The sequence below is a fragment of the Syngnathus floridae genome, chromosome 11 (genome assembly GCF_059516105.1).
Source record: "Syngnathus floridae isolate MCC-2025c chromosome 11, RoL_Sflo_1.0, whole genome shotgun sequence".
NCBI classification, from domain to species: Eukaryota; Metazoa; Chordata; class Actinopteri; order Syngnathiformes; family Syngnathidae; genus Syngnathus; species Syngnathus floridae.
In genome coordinates this window covers 1-23,038 of record NC_142423.1, presented here as the reverse complement: position 1 = coordinate 23,038, position 23,038 = coordinate 1, and the positions used below count along the sequence as shown (strand labels likewise).

At 46.9% G+C, this 23,038-nt stretch overlaps 1 protein-coding gene across 1 annotated transcript; it reads right to left on the bottom strand.

The window, feature by feature from the left end:
- Positions 1-16,113: 16,113 nt before the first annotated feature.
- On the bottom strand, positions 16,114-16,958 carry LOC148390194 (janus kinase and microtubule-interacting protein 3-like). The gene is made up of 3 exons (XM_088389611.1): positions 16,735-16,958; positions 16,420-16,653; positions 16,114-16,299 (listed from the first exon to the last, which is right to left on the bottom strand). Exons 1-3 carry the CDS (start codon positions 16,822-16,824, stop codon positions 16,114-16,116), a joined length of 510 nt encoding a protein of 169 aa, XP_088245737.1. The 5' UTR covers positions 16,825-16,958.
- Between the last annotated feature and the right edge of the window lie 6,080 nt (positions 16,959-23,038).

Here is a 23,038-nt window from a genome sequence, read left to right as displayed (position 1 = left end):
TCCTCCGCAGGAAGTACAAGCGCTTCTGTGCCCTCTTGACCAGTGCCGTAGTGTTCATAGTCCAGGTGAGGTCTTCTGTGATGTGGACCCCCAGGAATTTGGTGGTGCTGACCACCTCCACAGCTGAGCTGTTGATGATCAGTGGAGCGTGGTGAGGCTGTTTTTTCCTGAAGTCGACGATGATCTCCTTCATCTTCTCCTCATTCAGGATCAGGCTGTTTTCTCTGCACCAGCCCACCAGCTGCTCCACCTCCTCTCTGTAGTCCAGGTCGTTGTTGTCTCTGATGAGCCCCACCACCGTTGTGTCGTCTGCTGACTTCACGATGTGATTGGTGGTGAACCTGAGGACGCAGTCGTGTGTCATCAGGGTGCACAGCAGGGGGCTCAGGACGCAGCCCTGAAGGGAGCCTGTGCTGAGGGTGATGACATCAGAGGTGTTCTGTCCGACCCGGACTGACTGAGGTCTGTTGGTGAGGAAGTCTAGCAGCCAGTTGCGAAGGGGGGTGTTGAAGCCCAGGTGTTCCAATTTTCCTACCAGATGCTGTGGGATGATGGTGTTAAACGCTGAGCTGAAGTCCAGGAACAGCCTCCGCACATGGGTGTTCTTCTCCTCCAGGTGAGCCAGGCTCAGGTGAAGAACGGAGGAGATGGCGTCCTGAGTGGAGCGGTTTTGCCGGTCGGCAAACTGGAACGGGTCAAATAATAGGGGGAGTCTGGAAACGATGTGACCTTTAAGCAGCCTTTCGAAGCACTTCATCATAACCGGAGTCAGTGCAACAGGCCGGTAATCATTAAATGAGGTGATTTGAGGTTTCTTCGGCACCGGAATGATGGAGGCAGTCTTAAAGCACGCCGGTACTGTGGCTTGGCCCAGCGAGGTGTTAAAAATGTCTGTGATGACCCCAGCCAGATGACTTGCACATTCCCTGAACACACGCCCAGGAATGTTGTCGGGGCCAGGGGCCTTACAGGGGTTGACTCTCCTCAGGGTCTTCAACACATCGGCGGAGTCAAGGCAGAGTACCTCCTCTTCCTGATGGGGGACAGTTTTAACTGCTGGAGTGCCGTTTAGTGCCTCGAACCTCCCAAAGAAGTTATTTAGACCATTTAGAAAGTCAGCATCAACTACACCCACCGGGGGGGGGGAGGGTGAGTTGTAGTCTGTAATCGCCCGTATGCCTTGCCACATACTCCTGATGTTTTTGACGTCGTGGAAACGATCCTGAAATTTTCGACTGCGGTCTCGCTTCGCTATCCTGATGGCACGGTTCAAGTTGGCTCTCACTGTCCTCAGTGTCTCCTTGTCGCCAGACTTGAAGGCAGAGTTCCGCGCTCGTAGCGTTTGACGTACCTCCTCAGTCATCCAGGGTCGTTGGTTGCCCCGGGTGATGATATTCTTAGTGGTGCTGACGTCCTCGGTGCATTTGTTGATGTAGGCTGACACAGTCATGGCACACGCATGTCTAATCTACATCGGGAAAACTGGGAGGGAGGGAGGCAGGCAGGGAGGCAGGCAGGGAGGCAGGCAGGGAGGCAGGCAGTGTCTGTCTGTTGAGGTTTTCACCTTGTTCTTCTCCTGCTGAAGTTCTAACTGGACGTCCATCAGTTTGGTTCTCAGCTCGTCATTGGCGGCCTGAAGGGCGTCCGTTCGCTCCGCCTTGGCCCGCCCTGCCGGAGCTCGTTTGGACATCTCTTACTCGAGTCTCGCCCGGTCGTCAGTCAGAGATCACAACATTTGTACCTGGAGAGCACAAACGCAGCGCTGTTTTCCACTGGCTTCGAACTCAACTTCAATCGGTACCGTAACTTACAACATCATAAACATAGAACTAGCTTGACTTATTCATTGAATAAATGCATTTGGTTCTTCAAAACTGCATCACGCAACATAGCGTGACCGAGACGGCCGTTATCCACCTGCGTGAAGTTATTTGGTGAAATGAATGAGATGTTTGAGACACCATCGTTCTGTCTCTATGTAGATGAAGGGAAATAATCGATTGCTGAAGGTCCAAAGGTGTTGTGATAAACAAATAAACATATTAGTGATTAGTGACATATTTGTGATAAACATATTAGGCAGGATAATCACATATGTTAACGTGACTGCCCACACTGTATTTATTTATGGTTATTTGTTAAATCGAGTACTGTTAGACATGAAATAGGAAGTGTTTAACATAAATGGAAGACGAAAGGGGTACTCACCATTGTAGCTCCTGCTGGTCAATGATACGAGCCTCTTCTTGCAGTGGAAAACATACAGCCAACAAACACCGTGGAACCTAAAGGAATGAAATTAAACATTAACATTTAGCCTCAACCAACATTCACAGATACAACGCAACGCAAACTACACAAACGTAAATCTTTTTAAACACAATGAGTTGTACTTACCGTGTACGCTCTAGACGGTCCACTTGCAAGCAGAAAATAAAGATATTTCTGTTGATAATCGTCGTGTTTGTATCCGGTGTCTCGCTCAAGGCCATTGCGCCCACAGATTTGAATTTTGGCGAGAGTTCAGCCTATTGACGTCATTTCCGCGGTGTAATACCCGCATATCTGAAACGGCAAAGTTAAGAGTAGAGTTAAATAAAGTTTTTAGTCAACGCAATAATTTACAACCGTTGACCAGTCGAAATAATCGTCGAAATTTGGCGTCTGTGGCTGGAAGCAGACGCCGAGTTCGACATTCCTCCCAAACGCCACACTCCCTCGCTTTTCAGGGCTAAAAAAAACAGTTGTAATTACCTTGTACGCTCTAGACGGTCAAGTTGCAAGCTGAAAACAAAAATATTTGCCTTGTTAGTCATCGTGTTACTAACCGCTGTGTCTTGTTTGCCAGAACTGCCGCTTTCCTACTTCCTGTTGCAAGCCACGCCCACGGATTATAATTTTGCCGTGAGTTCCGCCTATTGACGTCATGTCCGCGTCACATGACTGCGACGTAATATTATCTAAAACTGTTTGTGCGGTATTGTGTTGTTCTGTGCGGTATTGTGTTATTCTGTGCGGCGTCGTGTTGTTCTGTGCGGCGTCGTGTTGTTCAGTGCGACGTCGTGTTGTTCAGTGCGGCATGGTGTTGTTCAGTGCGGCATGGTGTTGTTCAGTGCGGCATGGTGTTGTTCAGTGCGGCATAATGTTGTTCAGTGCGGCATAATGTTGTTCAGTGCGGCATGGTGTTGTTCAGTGCGGCATGGTGTTGTTCAGTGCGGCATGGTGTTGTTCAGTGCGGCATAATGTTGTTCAGTGCGCCATAATGTTGTTCAGTGCGGCATGGTGTTGTTCAGTGCGGGATGGTGTTGTTCAGTGCAGGATGGTGTTGTTCAGTGCGGCATGGTGTTGTTCAATGCGGCATGGTGTTGTTCAGTGCGGGATGGTGTTGTTCAGTGCGGCATGGTGTTGTTCAGTGCGGCATAATGTTGTTCAGTGCGGCATGGTGTTGTTCAGTGCGGCATGGTGTTGTTCAGTGCGGCATGGTGTTGTTCAGTGCGGCATGGTGTTGTTCAGTGCGGAATGGTGTTGTTCAGTGCGGCATGGTGTTGTTCAGTCCGGGATGGTGTTGTTCAATGCGGGATCGTGTTGTTCAGTGCGGGGTGGTGTTGTTCAGTGCGGGATGGTGTTGTTCAGTGCGGCATGGTGTTGTTCAATGCGGCATGGTGTTGTTCAGTGCGGGATGGTGTTGTTCATTGCGGCATAGTGTTGTTCAGTGCGGCATGGTGTTGTTCAGTGCGGCATGGTGTTGTTCAGTGCGGCATGGTGTTGTTCACTGCGGCATAATGTTGTTCAGTGCGGCATGGTGTTGTTCAGTGTGGAAAGGTGTTGTTCAGTGCAGGATGGTGTTGTTCAGTGCGGCATGGTGTTGTTCAATGCAGGATCGTGTTGTTCAGTGCAGCATAATGTTGTTCAGTGCAGCATGGTGTTGTTCAGTGCGGCATGGTGTTGTTCAATGCGGCATGGTGTTGTTCACTGCGGGATGGTGTTGTTCAATGCGGGATCGTGTTGTTCAGTGCGGCATAATGTTGTTCAGTGCAGCATGGTGTTGTTCAGTGCGGCATGGTGTTGTTCAGTGCGACATAATGTTGTTTAGTGCGGCATAATGTTGTTCAGTGCGGCATAATGTTGTTCAGTGCGGCATGGTGTTGTTCAGTGCGGCATGGTGTTGTTCAGTGCGGCATGGTGTTGTTCAGTGCAGGATGGTGTTGTTCAGTGCGGCATGGTGTTGTTCAATGCGGCATGGTGTTGTTCAGTGCGGGATGGTGTTGTTCAGTGCAGGATGGTGTTGTTCAGTGCGGCATGGTGTTGTTCAGTGCGGAATGGTGTTGTTCAGTGCGGCATGGTGTTGTTCAGTGCGGCATGGTGTTGTTCAGTGCAGGATGGTGTTGTTCGATGCGGGATCGTGTTGTTCAGTGCGGCATGGTGTTGTTCAGTGCGGCATGGTGTTGTTCAGTGCGGCATAATGTTGTTCAGTGCGGCATGGTGTTGTTCAGTGCGGCATGGTGTTGTTCAGTGCTGCATGGTGTTGTTCAGTGCGGCATGGTGTTGTTCAGTGCGGCATAATGTTGTCCAGTTTGCCATAATGTTGTTCAGTGCGGCATGGTGTTGTTTAGTGCGGGATGGTGTTGTTCAGTGCAGGATGGTGTTGTTCAGTGCGGCATGGTGTTGTTCAATGCGGCATGGTGTTGTTCAGTGCGGGATGGTGTTGTTCTGTGCGGCATGGTGTTGTTCAGTGCGGCATAATGTTGTTCAGTGCGGCATGGTGTTGTTCAGTGCGGCATGGTGTTGTTCAGTGCGGCATGGTGTTGTTCAGTGCGGCATGGTGTTGTTCAGTGCGGAATGGTGTTGTTCAGTGCGGCATGGTGTTGTTCAGTGCGGGATGGTGTTGTTCAATGCGGGATCATGTTGTTCAGTGCGGGGTGGTGTTGTTCAGTGCAGGATGGTGTTGTTCAGTGCAGGATGGTGTTGTTCAGTGCGGCATGGTGTTGTTCAATGCAGGATCGTGTTGTTCAGTGCAGCATAATGTTGTTCAGTGCAGCATGGTGTTGTTCAGTGCGGCATGGTGTTGTTCAATGCGGCATGGTGTTGTTCAGTGCGGGATGGTGTTGTTCAGTGCGGCATGGTGTTTTTCAGTGCGGCATAATGTTGTTCAGTGCGGCATGGTGTTGTTCAGTGCGGCATGGTGTTGTTCAGTGCAGGATGGTGTTGTTCAGTGCGGCATGGTGTTGTTCAATGCAGGATCGTGTTGTTCAGTGCAGCATAATGTTGTTCAGTGCAGCATGGTGTTGTTCAGTGCGGCATGGTGTTGTTCAATGCGGCATGGTGTTGTTCACTGCGGGATGGTGTTGTTCAATGCGGGATCGTGTTGTTCAGTGCGGCATAATGTTGTTCAGTGCAGCATGGTGTTGTTCAGTGCGGCATGGTGTTGTTCAGTGCGACATAATGTTGTTTAGTGCGGCATAATGTTGTTCAGTGCGGCATAATGTTGTTCAGTGCGGCATGGTGTTGTTCAGTGCGGCATGGTGTTGTTCAGTGCGGCATGGTGTTGTTCAGTGCAAGATGGTGTTGTTCAGTGCGGCATGGTGTTTAATGCGGCATGGTGTTGTTCAGTGCGGGATGGTGTTGTTCAGTGCAGGATGGTGTTGTTCAGTGCGGCATGGTGTTGTTCAGTGCGGAATGGTGTTGTTCAGTGCGGCATGGTGTTGTTCAGTGCGGCATGGTGTTGTTCAGTGCAGGATGGTGTTGTTCAATGCGGGATCGTGTTGTTCAGTGCGGCATGGTGTTGTTCAGTGCAGCATGGTGTTGTTCAGTGCGGCATAATGTTGTTCAGTGCGGCATGGTGTTGTTCAGTGCGGCATGGTGTTGTTCAGTGCGGCATGGTGTTGTTCAGTGCGGCATGGTGTTGTTCAGTGCGGCATAATGTTGTCCAGTGCGCCATAATGTTGTTCAGTGCGGCATGGTGTTGTTTAGTGCGGGATGGTGTTGTTCAGTGCAGGATGGTGTTGTTCAGTGCGGCATGGTGTTGTTCAATGCGGCATGGTGTTGTTCAGTGCGGCATGGTGTTGTTCATTTCGGCATAATGTTGTTCAGTGCGGTATAATGTTGTTTAGTGCGGCATGGTGTTGTTCAGTGCGGGATGGTGTTGTTCAGTGCGTTATAATGTTGTTCAGTGCGGCATGGTGTTGTTCAGTGCGGCATGGTGTTGTTCAGTGCGGCATGGTGTTGTTCAGTGCGGCATAATGTTGTTCAGTGCGGCATAATGTTGTTCAGTGCGGCATGGTGTTGTTCAGTGCGGGATGGTGTTGTTCAGTGCGGGATGGTGTTGTTCAGTGCGGTATGGTGTTCAATGCGGAATGGTGTTGTTCAGTGCAGGATGGTGTTGTTCAGTGCGGCATGGTGTTGTTCAGTGCGGCATAATATTGTTTAGTGCGGCATGGTGTTGTTCAGTGCGGGATGGTGTTGTTCAGTGCGTTATAATGTTGTTCAGTGCGGCATGGTGTTGTTCAGTGCAGCGTAATGTTGTTCAGTGCGGCATGGTGTTGTTCAGTGCGGAATGGTGTTGTTCAGTGCGGCATGGTGTTGTTCAGTGCGGCATGGTGTTGTTCAGTGCAGCGTAATGTTGTTCAGTGCGGGATGGTGTTGTTCAGTGCGGCATGGTGTTCAATGCGGAATGGTGTTGTTCAGTGCAGGATGGTGTTGTTCAGTGCGGCATGGTGTTGTTCAGTGCGGCATAATGTTGTTCAGTGCGGCATGGTGTTGTTCAGTGCGGCATGGTGTTGTTCAGTGCGGCATGGTGTTGTTCAGTGCGGCATAATGTTGTTCAGTGCGGCATGGTGTTGTTCAGTGCGGCATGGTGTTGTTCAGTGCGGCATAATGTTCAGTGCGGCATAATGTTGTTCAGTGCGGCATGGTGTTGTTCAGTGCGGGATGGTGTTGTTCAGTGCAGGATGGTGTTGTTCAGTGCGGCATGGTGTTCAGTGCGGGATGGTGTCTTTCAGTGCGGCATGGTGTCGTTCAGTGCGGCATGGTGTCTTTCAGTGCGGCATGGTGTCGTTCAGTGAGGCATGGTGTTGTTCAGTGCGGCATGGTGTTGTTTAGTGCGGCATGGTGTTGTTCAGTGCGGGATGGTGTTGTTCAGTGTGGCATGGTGTTCAGTGCGGCATGGTGTTGTTCAGTGCGGTATCGTGTTGTTCAGTGCGGTATCGTGTTTCTCAGTGCGGTATCGTGTTTTTCAGTGCAGTATCGTTGTGTTGTTCGTATTGTGTTTAACACTTAGCCTCTAACACTTAGCCTCTAACACTTAGCCTCTAGCATCTAGAAGGTAAATAAATAGGAAGGAAGGACTCACCGGTGACGTCTTCGCCCACGTCCAAGCGTTGTACTTTGTATTTTCATCCTTCTGACAGTGGAAAACATAGCCAACAAACACCGTGGAACCTAAACGAATGAAAGAAAACTATCATTTGGCCACAACCAACATTCACAGATACAACACAATGTGACGTGCGGGGTTGAGGTTAAAGGTTGAGTGCAGGGCCCTCGTTTTAAACTACTTTTTTGAAAAGGATTGGGAACAAGTAAGACGTATTTAATTTATTTAATGGGAAGTAGTAAGAGCTATTGAATTTAATCTATGTATTATATTCTATTGTATTGTATTCTGTTGTATTCTTTTGGATTGTATTCACACTAACCCCACTAAAACTTCAGCCCACAAAAACTCGCCTCTGGCGCCTAGCCTCTGGCACTTAGCCTCTAACACTTAGCCTTTAACACTTAGCCTTTAACACTTAGCCTTTAACACTTAGCCTAGAAGGTGAATAAATAGGGTTAAAGGTTGAGTGAAGGGACCTCGTTTTAAACTACTTTTTTGTAAAGGAGTGGGAACAAGTAAGACGTATTTAATTTATTTAATGGGAAGTAGTAAGACTTATTAAATTTATTTAATCTACTTTTCTTCCCAGGCAAAATTTGATGTGCTGCAATTCCAAATTTCCAAAGTGAATGAAGGAATGAAGTCCTTTAAATTATGATTTTGTATAAATACTAGGCATTAACACAAAATCGACGGCACAAAATGGGCAGACTTTACTTGTTTGAAAAGGACTGGTTACAAGACAGACTTTTTTAATTTATTTAATGGGAAGAAGACTTATTTAGTTTAATTGATCTATTTTTGTTCCCTGCCAAAATTCGATTTGCTGCAATTCCAAATTTCCAAAGTGAATGAAGGAAAGAAGTCGTTTAAATTATGATTTTGTTTAAATACTAGGCATAGACACAAAATCTACGGCACAAAATGGGCAGACTTTACTTGTTTGAAGAGGACTGGTTACAAGACAGACTTTTCTGATTTATTTAATGGGAAGAAGACTTATTTAGTTTATTTAATCTATTTTTGTTCCCTGGCAAAATTGGATTTGCTGAAATTGTATTTTGCCAAATCTTGCCTTGAGACCTGATAGGAAGTATTAAACGCTTAGTTAAATCAATACAAGTTGGTAATAAGAGCGAGTAATGTTGGTTGAACCGATGAATGAAGGTTGAAAGCAATTTAAATTATGACTTTGTATAAATACTAGATATTAACAGAACATCTACTGCGCGAAATGGGCAGAGTTTACTTGTTTGAGAAGGAGTGGCTTATTCAAAACTAAGATTTATTTAATCTGTTTGTTCCCAGGCAAAATTGGATGTGATGCAATTCCAAATTTCACCACATGATGGTGCCCAATTTTGACTTCATAGGACATATTAAACACTTAGCTTGTTATTATGTTCAAGGTAATCAGATTTGTTTATTATTCTAATGGCCTCTTCAAAACTATTCTGGATTACTACTTTGGATCTATTCTACATTACTTGGCAACAACATACTCTGTAACAGATTAGGCAGTATAATCATATCTGTTAACTTGAGAGTGCCCACACTCAATCTACTTATCGTGATGTTTTAAATCAATTACTGTTAGACATTATTTGTCTGATAATCTACCAAATCTTTGAATTGAAGAATTTGTGATTTAATTAATAGCTTGTTGTTATGTTAAGGGTAATCAGACTTGTATATAATTCTAATGGCCTTCTTTTGAAAACTATTCTGAATTACAACTTTGGATCTTATATTACTTTGCAACAATCTACTCCGTGACAGATTAGGCAGTATAATCACATATGTTAACTTCAGTGCCCACACTGTATTTATTTATGGTTATTTGTTAAATCAAGTACTGTTAGACATGAAATAGGAAGTGTTTAACATAAATGTTATGGCTACTCACCATTGTAGCTCGCTCCTGGTCAATGATACGAGCCTCTTCTTGCAGTGGAAAACTTGCAGCCAACAAACACCGTGGAACCTAAAGGAATGAAATTAAACATTAACATTTCGCCTCGACCAATTTTCACACGTACAACGCAACGCGGCTACACTTCTGCTATTACAAACGTAAATCTCCTTAAACACAATGAGTGTTACTTACCGTGTACGCTCTAGACGGTCCAGTTGCAAGCAGAAAATAAAGATATTTCTGTTGATAATCGTCGCTGCTCAGTGGCTCACGGCCATCGCGCCAACAGATTTGAATTTTGGCGGAGGTTCGGGCAATTACGTCATATCCACGGCACATGACTGCGACGTAATACCCGCTTATCTGAAACGGCAGTTAAAAGTAGAGTTACATCAAGTTTTCTTGGAACCTAAACGAATGAAAGAAAACTATCATTTGGCCACAACCAACATTCACAGATACAACACAACGTGCGGGGTTGGGGTTAAAGATTGAGTGAAGGGCCCTCGTTTTAAACTACTGTTTTGAAAAGGAGTGGGAACAAGTAAGACGTATTTAATTTATTTAATGGGAAGTAGTAAGACTTATTAAATTTATTTAATCTACTTTTCTTCCCAGGCAAAATTTGATGTGCTGCAATTCCAAATTTCCAAAGTGAATGAAGGAATGAAGTCCTTTAAATTATGATTTTGTATAAATACTAGGCATTAACACAAAATCGACGGCACAAAATGGGCAGACTTTACTTGTTTGAAAAGGACTGGTTACAAGACAGACTTTTTTAATTTATTTAATGGGAAGAAGACTTATTTAGTTTAATTGATCTATTTTTGTTCCCTGCCAAAATTCGATTTGCTGCAATTCCAAATTTCCAAAGTGAATGAAGGAAAGAAGTCGTTTAAATTATGATTTTGTTTAAATACTAGGCATAGACACAAAATCTACGGCACAAAATGGGCAGACTTTACTTGTTTGAAGAGGACTGGTTACAAGACAGACTTTTCTGATTTATTTAATGGGAAGAGGACTTATTTAGTTTATTTAATCTATTTTTGTTCCCTGGCAAAATTGGATTTGCTGAAATTGTATTTTGCCAAATCTCGATTTGAGACCTGATAGGAAGTATTAAACGCTTAGTTAAATCAATACAAGTTGGTAATAAGAGCGAGTAATGTTGGTTGAACCGATGAATGAAGGTTGAAAGCAATTTAAATTATGACTTTGTATAAATACTAGATATTAACAGAACATCTACTGCGCAAAATGGGCAGAGTTTACTTGTTTGAGAAGGAGTGGCTTATTCAAAACTAAGATTTATGTAATCTGTTTGTTCCCAGGCAAAATTGGATGTGATGCAATTCCAAATTTCACCACATGATGGTGCCCAATTTTGACTTCATAGGACATATTAAACACTTAGCTTGTTATTATGTTCAAGGTAATCAGATTTGTTTATCATTCTAATGGCCTCTTCAAAACTATTCTGGATTACTACTTTGGATCTATTCTACATTACTTGGCAACAACATACTCTGTAACAGATTAGGCAGTATAATCACATATGTTAACTTGAGAGTGCCCACACTCAATCTACTTATCGTGATGTGTTAAATCAATTACTGTTAGACATTATTTGTCTGATAATCTACCAAATCTTTGAATTGAAGAATTTGTGATTTAATTAATAGCTTGTTCAGGGTAATCAGACTTGTATATAATTCTAATGGCCTTCTTTTGAAAACTATTCTGAATTACAACTTTGGATCTTATATTACTTTGCAACAATCTACTCCGTGACAGATTAGGCAGTATAATCACATATGTTAACTTCAGTGCCCACACTGTATTTATTTATGGTTATTTGTTAAATCAAGTACTGTTAGACATGAAATAGGAAGTGTTTAACATAAATGTTATGGCTACTCACCATTGTAGCTCGCTCCTGGTCAATGATACGAGCCTCTTCTTGCAGTGGAAAACTTGCAGCCAACAAACACCGTGGAACCTAAAGGAATGAAATTAAACATTAACGTTTCGCCTCGACCAATTTTCACACGTACAACGCAACGCGGCTACACTTCTGCTATTACAAACGTAAATCTCCTTAAACACAATGAGTGTTACTTACCGTGTACGCTCTAGACGGTCCAGTTGCAAGCAGAAAATAAAGATATTTCTGTTGATAATCGTCGCTGCTCAGTGGCTCACGGCCATCGCGCCAACAGATTTGAATTTTGGCGGAGGTTCGGGCAATTACGTCATATCCGCGGCATTTGACTGCGACGTAATACCCGCTTATCTGAAACGGCAGTTAAAAGTAGAGTTACATCAAGTTTTCTTGGAACCTAAACGAATGAAAGAAAACTATCATTTGGCCACAACCAACATTCACAGATACAACACAACGTGCGGGGTTGAGGTTAAAGATTGAGTGAAGGGCCCTCGTTTTAAACTACTGTTTTGAAAAGGAGTGGGAACAAGTAAGACGTATTTAATTTATTTAATGGGAAGTAGTAAGACTTATTAAATTTATTTAATCTACTTTTCTTCCCAGGCAAAATTTGATGTGCTGCAATTCCAAATTTCCAAAGTGAATGAAGGAATGAAGTCCTTTAAATTATGATTTTGTATAAATACTAGGCATTAACACAAAATCGACGGCACAAAATGGGCAGACTTTACTTGTTTGAAAAGGACTGGTTACAAGACAGACTTTTTTAATTTATTTAATGGGAAGAAGACTTATTTAGTTTAATTGATCTATTTTTGTTCCCTGCCAAAATTCGATTTGCTGCAATTCCAAATTTCCAAAGTGAATGAAGGAAAGAAGTCGTTTAAATTATGATTTTGTTTAAATACTAGGCATAGACACAAAATCTACGGCACAAAATGGGCAGACTTTACTTGTTTGAAGAGGACTGGTTACAAGACAGACTTTTCTGATTTATTTAATGGGAAGAGGACTTATTTAGTTTATTTAATCTATTTTTGTTCCCTGGCAAAATTGGATTTGCTGAAATTGTATTTTGCCAAATCTCGATTTGAGACCTGATAGGAAGTATTAAACGCTTAGTTAAATCAATACAAGTTGGTAATAAGAGCGAGTAATGTTGGTTGAACCGATGAATGAAGGTTGAAAGCAATTTAAATTATGACTTTGTATAAATACTAGATATTAACAGAACATCTACTGCGCAAAATGGGCAGAGTTTACTTGTTTGAGAAGGAGTGGCTTATTCAAAACTAAGATTTATGTAATCTGTTTGTTCCCAGGCAAAATTGGATGTGATGCAATTCCAAATTTCACCACATGATGGTGCCCAATTTTGACTTCATAGGACATATTAAACACTTAGCTTGTTATTATGTTCAAGGTAATCAGATTTGTTTATCATTCTAATGGCCTCTTCAAAACTATTCTGGATTACTACTTTGGATCTATTCTACATTACTTGGCAACAACATACTCTGTAACAGATTGGGCAGTATAATCACATATGTTAACTTGAGAGTGCCCACACTCAATCTACTTATCGTGATGTGTTAAATCAATTACTGTTAGACATTATTTGTCTGATAATCTACCAAATCTTTGAATTGAAGAATTTGTGATTTAATTAATAGCTTGTTCAGGGTAATCAGACTTGTATATAATTCTAATGGCCTTCTTTTGAAAACTATTCTGAATTACAACTTTGGATCTTATATTACTTTGCAACAATCTACTCGGTGACAGATTAGGCAGTATAATCACATATGTTAACTTCAGTGCCCACACTGTATTTATTTATGGTTATTTGTTAAATCAAGTACTGTTAGACATGAAATAGGAAGTGTTTAACATAAATGTTATGGCTACTCACCATTGTAGCTCGCTCCTGGTCAATGATATGAGCCTCTTCTTGCAGTGGAAAACTTGCAGCCAACAAACACCGTGGAACCTAAAGGAATGAAATTAAACATTAACATTTCGCCCGGACCAACATTCACACGTACAACGCAACGCGGCTACACTTCTGCTATTACAAACGTAAATCTCCTTAAACACAACGAGTGTTACTTACCGTGTACGCTCTAGGCAAAATTGGATGTGATGCAATTCCAAATCTATCTGAAACGGCAGTTAAAAGTAGAGTTACATCAAGTTTTCTTTTTTAATCAACACAATCATTTACAACCGTTGACCAGAAAGAATCGTCGAAATTCGACGTCCCCCACAAACGCCACGCTCACTCGCTTTTCAGGGCAACAAAAGTACTTCTTTTTAAAAACGATGAGTTGTACTTACCGTGTACGCTCTGGACGGTCCAGTTGCAAGCAGAAAATAAAAATATTTCTCTTGTTAGTCGTATGTTACCATCCGCTGTGTCTTTGTCAACATCGCCGCCATTTTCCTACTTCCTGCTGCGAGCCACGCCCACGGATTTAAATTTGGGCGGAAGCTCTTTCCATTGGCGTCGTTTTCGCGTATAGCAAATCCGATTGGTTGGGAAGGGGGCACGGTTATGCAGCCGAGGAGTCCTGTGATCGGTGGGATGTAAAGTAGGCGTCGACGTCACGTCCGCGTCACGTGACCACGACGTGGCAGACGTCAAATAGCAACCGCTGTTTTGTTTAGTAGACTTACAGTTGTTATGCATTGACATAATGGCGCACACACCAAATAGATTTAAATAAATTAAATAATTCTTCTGCCCACTCTCTTTTAAACAAGTTAACTCTCCCCGCGGATTTGAATTCCGGCGAAAGTTACGCCCATCGACGTCACGTATGTCACGTGACCACGACGTGGCAGATGTCATATAGCAACCGCTGTTTTGTTTAGTAGATTTACAGTTGTTATGCATTGGCATAATGGTGTGCACTCAAAATAGATTTAAATAAATTAAATATTTCTTCTGCCTACTCCCTTTTAAACAAGTTAACTCTGCCCACGTCCATTGACGTCTTGTCTGCGTCACGTGACCACGACGTAGCGACGTCATATAGTAACCGCTGTTTTGACCAGTAGACTTAGTTATTATGCGTTGACATAATGGCGCACTGGTTAGCATGGCCACCTCTTAAGCATGATGATGCGGGTTCGACGCCTGATCAATGTTAGCATGGAGTGAGCTGAAGTGCATGGCGCTGAAGATTTGAATCTTTGAAATGCGCTGAGGTCTGACATATCAGGCAGAATGGTTTGCCATCACGTTCAACAAAAAATAGAAACTTTCCCACTCTGATTAAAACGTCCTGTGTTCATCTACGTATTTTCGTTTTGCTGTGCATCTTTTCCCTGCCATTTCGAGAGCCCAATTGACACTCATAGTTTAAAGAAATGTGTTTGCCCATCCTACTTTGTGGAATTTCACCACATGCGCTTTTGACCAAAATACCAAATTGAACTCAAGTGAAGCCAACACGCACAACCCCCCCCCCCCCCCCCCCCCACACACACACACACACACACACAAATGTTGATATGAACATAAAAGAGCCGCATGCGGTTCGGGAGTTGCGGCTTGGCCAAACCTGTACTATACAACTTTATTTGTATAAAATTTTCACAACAGCTGTCACACAAACAAAGCGGGAAAAACCGAAGACGTGCGTGTTCCGCCCACGCTGGATTTATTTGCACCTTTGAAAAGACACCGTATTGCCGCAGATGTGGCAAAGAGTACTTTTGGGCATCTGAGACGGAAGGATGTCCAAAGCATCACGTCACCTGCTCTGGTAGGCATGGTGGTGGGACGTTGAGGTCAACCGCTTTGGGGTTGGCTGACTCTTTGATCGCAGGATGCCACACACTTGAAGACAGAAGCAGAAAAGCAGAGCTAAATGCAAAATGTACTCACCGGTGATTCCAATTTTTTTCCCCCCTGAAGAAACAGCTGGACGGGTGGCCCCGGCTGGCCAGTGGGACTCTTGTTATTCTGACCCTTTTTAGTGCGCGTTTGGGGCAACAACCGTTTTTTGTGGCGCTCTCTTCTGGTTCAAAAGTGCCCTGCATGTGAATTTGCTTTTCCTGCCTTCTGATTGGATGAGCGCCGGTGTGACGCGGTGCCTCTGTCACCGTGGCGGGGGGTATACGTTGGCATCGGAGCGTCTGCCAACGTCTGAGACCGGCTGGCAGTGTATCGGAGGTGTCGAGTGCGGTGCCGCTGGAGCTCACTCACCAGCTGGTGTTGGGGCCACAGAATGAAGGCCAAGGAGAAGAATAGAAAGAGAAACAGAAACTTCTCCTCCAATTGTTTGATTTGTCTCTTCTGAGCTTCGATGAATTCTTTCAGCTCTTTGTTCCTCTAGGACGGACAAATGGAAAGTGGCATTCAAAAGCCAGTAAGCGTGCAAGTAAGTGCCGGGCTGGCTTTGGGCCCTTACCTGTTGCGCGCTGTGCAGCAGATCCATTCTCTCTTGGAGGATGCAAGCGTCGCGCTCCCTCAACTCGCACATCAGGGCTCGCTTCCATTGGTCCACGGCGCTCCTAAGCTCTTCTCTCTGATCCGCCGTCAGCACGTCATTCACGCCAGCGTGGCTGGCTTTTTCGCCGTCCGTGGCGGGGCAGTCCCGCTGCGGTAGCGCCTCGTACAACATGGCCTCCAGCTCCAGGATCCTCTGGGCCGCAATCCTCGTCCATCAGTGGTCCGGCGGGAGATTTGAGGGCGGCTTACCTTATGAGCCTGGTCCATGGAACACTTCCTGAAGTCCAACTCTTCATCCAGGTAGCCCTTCTGCTTGCAGAACATATCCTAGCACAGCTCAAGGTCAGAATTGTTGGGGCACATTGCCGGAGTTCCCCTTGGCTGATGTCGCGTGTCTGTCTACCTTCTCACTTTCAATGTCCAACATCTTCTGTTGAAGTGCTGACTTGGTCACTTTGATGTATTCTAACCACTGAGGAAAGGCTGCTGTCACATAAGCAGAATGCGAGAGCGTGCGTGGACGTGCGCGTTACCTTCTCGGCTAGGGTGAGAAGGGTCCTGGCGTGAATCACGACCACCTGCTCCTCGTTGGTGAGATTCTGCAAGAGCCCAAAGGCACAGCGTCAACAAGCTTCTTTCAGCGCAAAGCCTTCCAAAAGTCACATTTGAGCCGCCGAGTCTCGTGGAGTGCGAACATAAGGAGTTCGACATACACTTACGGCGTTATAGCCCAGGATGTCCAGCTTCTTCATCAGATCACTGATGACGATGTCCGGGGGAAAGGCGCAAGGAGCAATGTAAGGTGTTCTGGGACCTCGGGTTAAGGTTAGGGTTGCGAGGGACGCCTTACGTACGCTCACGCCCTCGGCCTCGCAGTAGATCTGCAAAGGGCTGAGGCCGTCTGGGAAACGGACTTGCAGAAACTTCAAGACGGGGGAGCGCCACTCCCTCTCCTGAAAGGCAGAGGCATGCATCCGTCCGTCCGTCCGTCCGTCACATCTCTGGCCTCAACACGCTTGTGCGAGTCTTCCCACCTCCAGCTCCAGGATGCGGAACTCAAGCAGTTCGTTTTGGTCTCGGATATCCTGGATGTGCTCTTTCAGACGCGCTTCTTCCGCCTCCATCCGCCTGACCTGAAAAGACAGTCAGACCTCATCTGCGGGGCTTCCCGACAGGTGTGACGCCAAGCGACTCCGCCCAGCGCCTTTCTTTCCGTCACCTTTTCGGCCAACTGCTGATTGCTCTGACGCAGCAGCTGCTTCTCCTCCACCCACTTGACATTCTAGAAGAGACAAACGCGTGGACAGCTTTGGAATGTTGTGTCATTTTCATCCACAAATTCTTTGGTTGACTGGAAAATGACATTTGCTTTTCTCCGCATTTTCCCAGCCACGTTCGGGGGGGGGGGGGGGTTGGTCCAGTAATGCCAGACGGATGAGTGACTGAAGAATGTAGCTATTTTGTCTGAGAAAAAGGTGTGCTCATTGATGAGCTTACCTGTCCTTGTTGCTTCAGCGCTGACTCCAGATCTGCTACTCTGCTTTGATAGTGACCCATTTCTACCATCAGCTTTTCTCTGGTCTGAAAGGAGGAGGAGGGAGGCTCCTCCTCCTCCTTTCAGACCAGAGAACACCCGAGGCTGGGTGAGAACGGGGAGGCTGCGACCCGGCTGGGGGTTGCGGGAAGGGGCGCCACCTTGATCTCCTTCTCGGCGTCGTAGTCCCCTTTCGCTGGTCTGGGCTAGCAGAGCGTAGGCTCGTTGCAGCGCTTGATATTCTTGCGTCAGCTGGCGGTAGCGAAGCTCCGCCTCTTCATGCACACACCAATGCAACACAGCACTAGTACCAGAATCAGTCAGACCGGCGACAAAGCACCCGCGACGCAAAGACGAGTCCGATTCCAGGCTGAAGAGGAATGTTTGGTGCCAATACGCTGGCAGAAATGGCGGGCTACCTCTTCGGGTTCCGTGTCGGGGGTTCTGTCGGTGTGAAAAGACAAGGACGATCCGTCCGAGTCCACCAACACGTCTTCGTCGTAGCCGTAAAATGTTTCGATGACCTGCGGGCGCGGAAGCAAACATCTCTCTGAACAAACTGAAGCGACACCTCACGATGAATCGACGAGAGGAACGATAGCGAGAAAAAGGCCATTTCATCTTGCGCAACACCAAGCAGCCGCAAACAAACAGACTCACCTTGCAGGACCTCACGCTTTGTTCCTCCTCAGAGATTCTCGACGTCGGTATCGTAGCAGCAAATCTCTCTCCTGTCGACACAAATAATCCGCCTTTGAGATTCTTTGGATGCAAAGGGAACGAACGGCTCCGGCGCAGAAACAAACGCGACTCACAATGACATTTCTGACATGAGCTCCTGTCTCCAGAGCCTGAAAAACACGTCACCGGCGATGATTGGAGGGACGCTCGTCTTTTCCAAAAGTGACAACTACAGGGTGTGTCAGGGTTTTCCAGATTATCTTTATCGTATCATTGTGTTGCTTTGACTTTGACTGCGACCTGTAATAAATAATATTATTTATCCCTTATTTATCCCTATCGCTTATCCCTTCCTACACAAAGTCGTAAAACACCCCTTGCTATGTTTTGACTAGAGGTCAAGGGCTTCCTCTATTCAATCCACTCTTACACCCACCCTGTTTCTCTTAATTAAAATGCTCGTGCAGGAGCCGAGAGTCAGACTTCATTCGTACAACGGATGGACTCTCCACCTGCAGGTGTCCAAAAGAACTTACTTGTCTCCCGTGTGGTTCTTGCAAAATAAGTTGGAGCGAGCGCAACTCTAACAGGGTGCATTTTGCCACTAGCTGCCTACGGACAATGACGTCGCGCTCGCGGCTCATGGTTGACGGGCTGAGCAGCCGGGCAAGTCCGTCGTTTTCAGCGCACAGCGAGTGGCAAAGGCGCTGACAAAACGGGAGCTTTGAGCTGCTGAAAACGGCAAAACAAGTCTAAAGCGTGTTCAAACGCGTGCGCACAATGCTCCTGCTTGAAAGGTCGGAATTTAAGGGGCCAATTTTTTGGATGGCGGCCGCCGGCCAAGCTTTGGACGGAAAAGGTTTCCTGGCGACAGCGAGCGAGCGCGGCGCTGCCGTACGTGCACCGAGTCGCCTGCCTGAAGACCTTGGACAAGTCGTCGATGATGTGCCGCTGCTCCACAACTTGAAGGAACTCCATTTCACCGTCCTGCTGGCCGCAACCGCGGTCCAGGTCATTGAGCGAACTAGGCCTTCTCTGTGGAACACAAATGCAGTGGACTCTGTTGGCACGCCGCCGTTGTCCGCGTCGACTTACCAAGCTTGCCATCTCCTCGTTCTCCTGGGTGACAAAGCGCACTTTGTTTTCAAGGCGACACAGCACCAGCGAGAGTTCTTCATTCTTCCTGCTCAGGCGTTTGTTTTTGTACAGGAGTGGCAGAAACTGGCTTTCTGTTTCTCTCAGTCGCTTTAGCTGCAAGCATGAAGTGCGGGATGTGAAAGACGCACAACACGCGGGCCAGAACGTATCCATTCCTTTTGCATCGGTTTGAACGGAATCGTGGCTTTGGCTCCCAATAAAAGACATCTACCAGGCAACCGACTCGCCGCGCCGCTCAACTAATAAGCAAGCGCAATGGGTGCCTCGCTGGATGGCGCGCATCAAACGTAGCGCAAACCTTCAAGCGTGCCGTCAATAAATTACCAGTTCATTGCGCTCTTCAGAAAGCAGGGCGTTTCGATCCTCCAGTTTCCTGATGACTGCGCTGAGCTCAGCGATTTTCAGATGAAACCGTCGCGTGTCCCGATCCTCCTGAGACTGAAAACGCCCCGCAACACACACACACAAGCACTCGTTCAAAGTTCAAAACTGTTTTTGTGCTACCTTCCTCCAGCAACGAACTAAGTCATGCGTACTGCAAGTGTGTGATGAGGTGGCTTACGCAATGAAGAGGATTGCTAGTAGCGGCGTTGACCCCACTTCCAGGGTAGTTTAGGCCCGCCCTTTGGGAATCCCTCAGGGCAGCGATCTGCTGCTCGGCAGCCTGAGTCTGCAGCTGAAGGCGGTGGACGTGGCCGGCCCCAGGGCTTCATCCAAAACACTAACCGCTCTGTCTTTCAGCTTGATCTCATCCGTCTGGATGTACAAACGGGGAGCGCTCAGGCAGGCGGGCAAACTCATTTGCCAGAATTGTGACAAAAACAAAGAGAGCAACCGGCCAATTTTTTTCTGGAATCGACTAGAACACCTTTGCTGTGACAAAAGCGAAGCGAGCAACCGGACATTTTCTTCTTGTGAAATAGAATAGAATAGAATGCCTTAGGTGTCATTGCACTGCAGGTATACAACGAAATTGGGAACATAGCCACGCACCGCGCATCTGATCAGTCCTACCAGTCGGCGGATCTCCCTCTCGCAGTCTCTCTTGGTTCGGCTCAGCTCCTCCCGATGCTGGTGATGAGCCGATCGGAGCTCGGCCGCTCGGGACTGCCAGGCCTGCTGGGCCGCTGCCAGGGCTTCTTCCGCGCTCCTGGTGGAGGCGACACCGCTCGGTCTCCCGACACCGCCGCGTCTCCTCCACCTCCGCCAGCAAAGCGCCCCCCCTCCTCACCTGAGCAGACATTGCGCCACACCGGGCCGTTGAGACCGCAACGGAGCGCCGCGACGCTTACTGGGGACAAGCTACACAATACGGTAGCGGCCGCATCGAAGCCCGACGTGGCGTGCGGATAGTCAGACACGGATAGAGCGGATCACCTTGTCCATGGAGCCGTCCCTCAGGCTGAGGACCAAGGCATTCAGTCGCTGGATCTCTCCATCTTTGATTTTGATCACTCTCATCAGCTCCATTTCATGCTGCCGCAGTAATGTCTCCCTGGTAATGGCTAACTCTTTCTGCTTCTCCTCATGGAGTTTGCTTTTGAGTTCCGTCATGGCGGCGGTGGCACGGTGGTGCTCCGCCCGCAGGTCCTGACTTCTCTCTCTCTCCAGACAGCTGACCTGACATGACTTAGACTTAGACAAACTTTATTGTCATCTTGTCTGCACATGGTGCATACAAAACGAAATTCCGTTGCATACGTCTTACAACAAAGTAGTGATATTGCAGTTGAATAGAAGTAACATATCCTATGAAAATATATATATATACATATATACTATATATATATATATATATATATTAAAAATAAGTATAAAGTGCAGCAGTGATAATTATGCAATAGTGCAAGTAGGCAAAACAGTATTCAAGAGTGTGCAGAGGAATGCTAAACCATGTATTAAACTTCTATTTAAAGGGTTTATACAAGTTCAGTAAAGTTGGTAGTGCGAGATAGTGCAAGATAGAGGTCCGTAGTGTCATAAAGTACAGTTCTGTGAATGTGTGATGCAGAGTTCAGTTTAGAGCTCAACAGTTCTAGTGTTCAACAGTCTGATGACAGCAGGGAAAAAGCTGTTGCAGAACCTGGTGGACCTGCAGCGGATGCTGCAAACCTCTTCCCAGAGGGCAGCAGGGAGAACAGTCCATGGTGGGGGTGTGATGGGTCATTGATGATGTTACGGGCACGGGACATGCAGCGCTGAGATGAAATGTCCTGAATGGAGGGAAGAGGAGCCCCTATGATCCTCTCTGCTGTCCTCACCACTCTCCTCACGTTCTTCCAATCGGAGGCGGTGCAGCCTCCACACCACACAGAGAGACAGCTTGTCAGAATGCTCTCTATGGTGCTCCTGTAGAACGTCCTCATGATGGGTGGGGGCAGGTGGGCTCTCCTCATCCTCCGCAGGAAGTACAAGCGCTTCTGTGCCCTCTTGACCAGTGCCGTAGTGTTCATAGTCCAGGTGAGGTCTTCTGTGATGTGGACCCCCAGGAATTTGGTGGTGCTGACCACCTCCACAGCTGAGCTGTTGATGATCAGTGGAGCGTGGTGAGGCTGTTTTTTCCTGAAGTCGACGATGATCTCCTTCATCTTCTCCTCATTCAGGATCAGGCTGTTTTCTCTGCACCAGCCCACCAGCTGCTCCACCTCCTCTCTGTAGTCCAGGTCGTTGTTGTCTCTGATGAGCCCCACCACCGTTGTGTCGTCTGCTGACTTCACGATGTGATTGGTGGTGAACCTGAGGACGCAGTCGTGTGTCATCAGGGTGCACAGCAGGGGGCTCAGGACGCAGCCCTGAAGGGAGCCTGTGCTGAGGGTGATGACATCAGAGGTGTTCTGTCCGACCCGGACTGACTGAGGTCTGTTGGTGAGGAAGTCTAGCAGCCAGTTGCGAAGGGGGGTGTTGAAGCCCAGGTGTTCCAATTTTCCTACCAGATGCTGTGGGATGATGGTGTTAAACGCTGAGCTGAAGTCCAGGAACAGCCTCCGCACATGGGTGTTCTTCTCCTCCAGGTGAGCCAGGCTCAGGTGAAGAACGGAGGAGATGGCGTCCTGAGTGGAGCGGTTTTGCCGGTCGGCAAACTGGAACGGGTCAAATAATAGGGGGAGTCTGGAAACGATGTGACCTTTAAGCAGCCTTTCGAAGCACTTCATCATAACCGGAGTCAGTGCAACAGGCCGGTAATCATTAAATGAGGTGATTTGAGGTTTCTTCGGCACCGGAATGATGGAGGCAGTCTTAAAGCACGCCGGCACTGTGGCTTGGCCCAGCGAGGTGTTAAAAATGTCTGTGATGACCCCAGCCAGATGACTTGCACATTCCCTGAACACACGCCCAGGAATGTTGTCGGGGCCAGGGGCCTTACAGGGGTTGACTCTCCTCAGGGTCTTCAACACATCGGCGGAGTCAAGGCAGAGTACCTCCTCTTCCTGATGGGGGACAGTTTTAACTGCTGGAGTGCCGTTTAGTGCCTCGAACCTCCCAAAGAAGTTATTTAGACCATTTAGAAAGTCAGCATCAACTACACCCACCGGGGGGGGGGAGGGTGAGTTGTAGTCTGTAATCGCCCGTATGCCTTGCCACATACTCCTGATGTTTTTGACGTCGTGGAAACGATCCTGAAATTTTCGACTGCGGTCTCGCTTCGCTATCCTGATGGCACGGTTCAAGTTGGCTCTCGCTGTCCTCAGTGTCTCCTTGTCGCCAGACTTGAAGGCAGAGTTCCGCGCTCGTAGCGTTTGACGTACCTCCTCAGTCATCCAGGGTCGTTGGTTGCCCCGGGTGATGATATTCTTAGTGGTGCTGACGTCCTCGGTGCATTTGTTGATGTAGGCTGACACAGTCATGGCACACGCATGTCTAATCTACATCGGGAAAACTGGGAGGGAGGGAGGCAGGCAGGGAGGCAGGCAGGGAGGCAGGCAGGGAGGCAGGCAGTGTCTGTCTGTTGAGGTTTTCACCTTGTT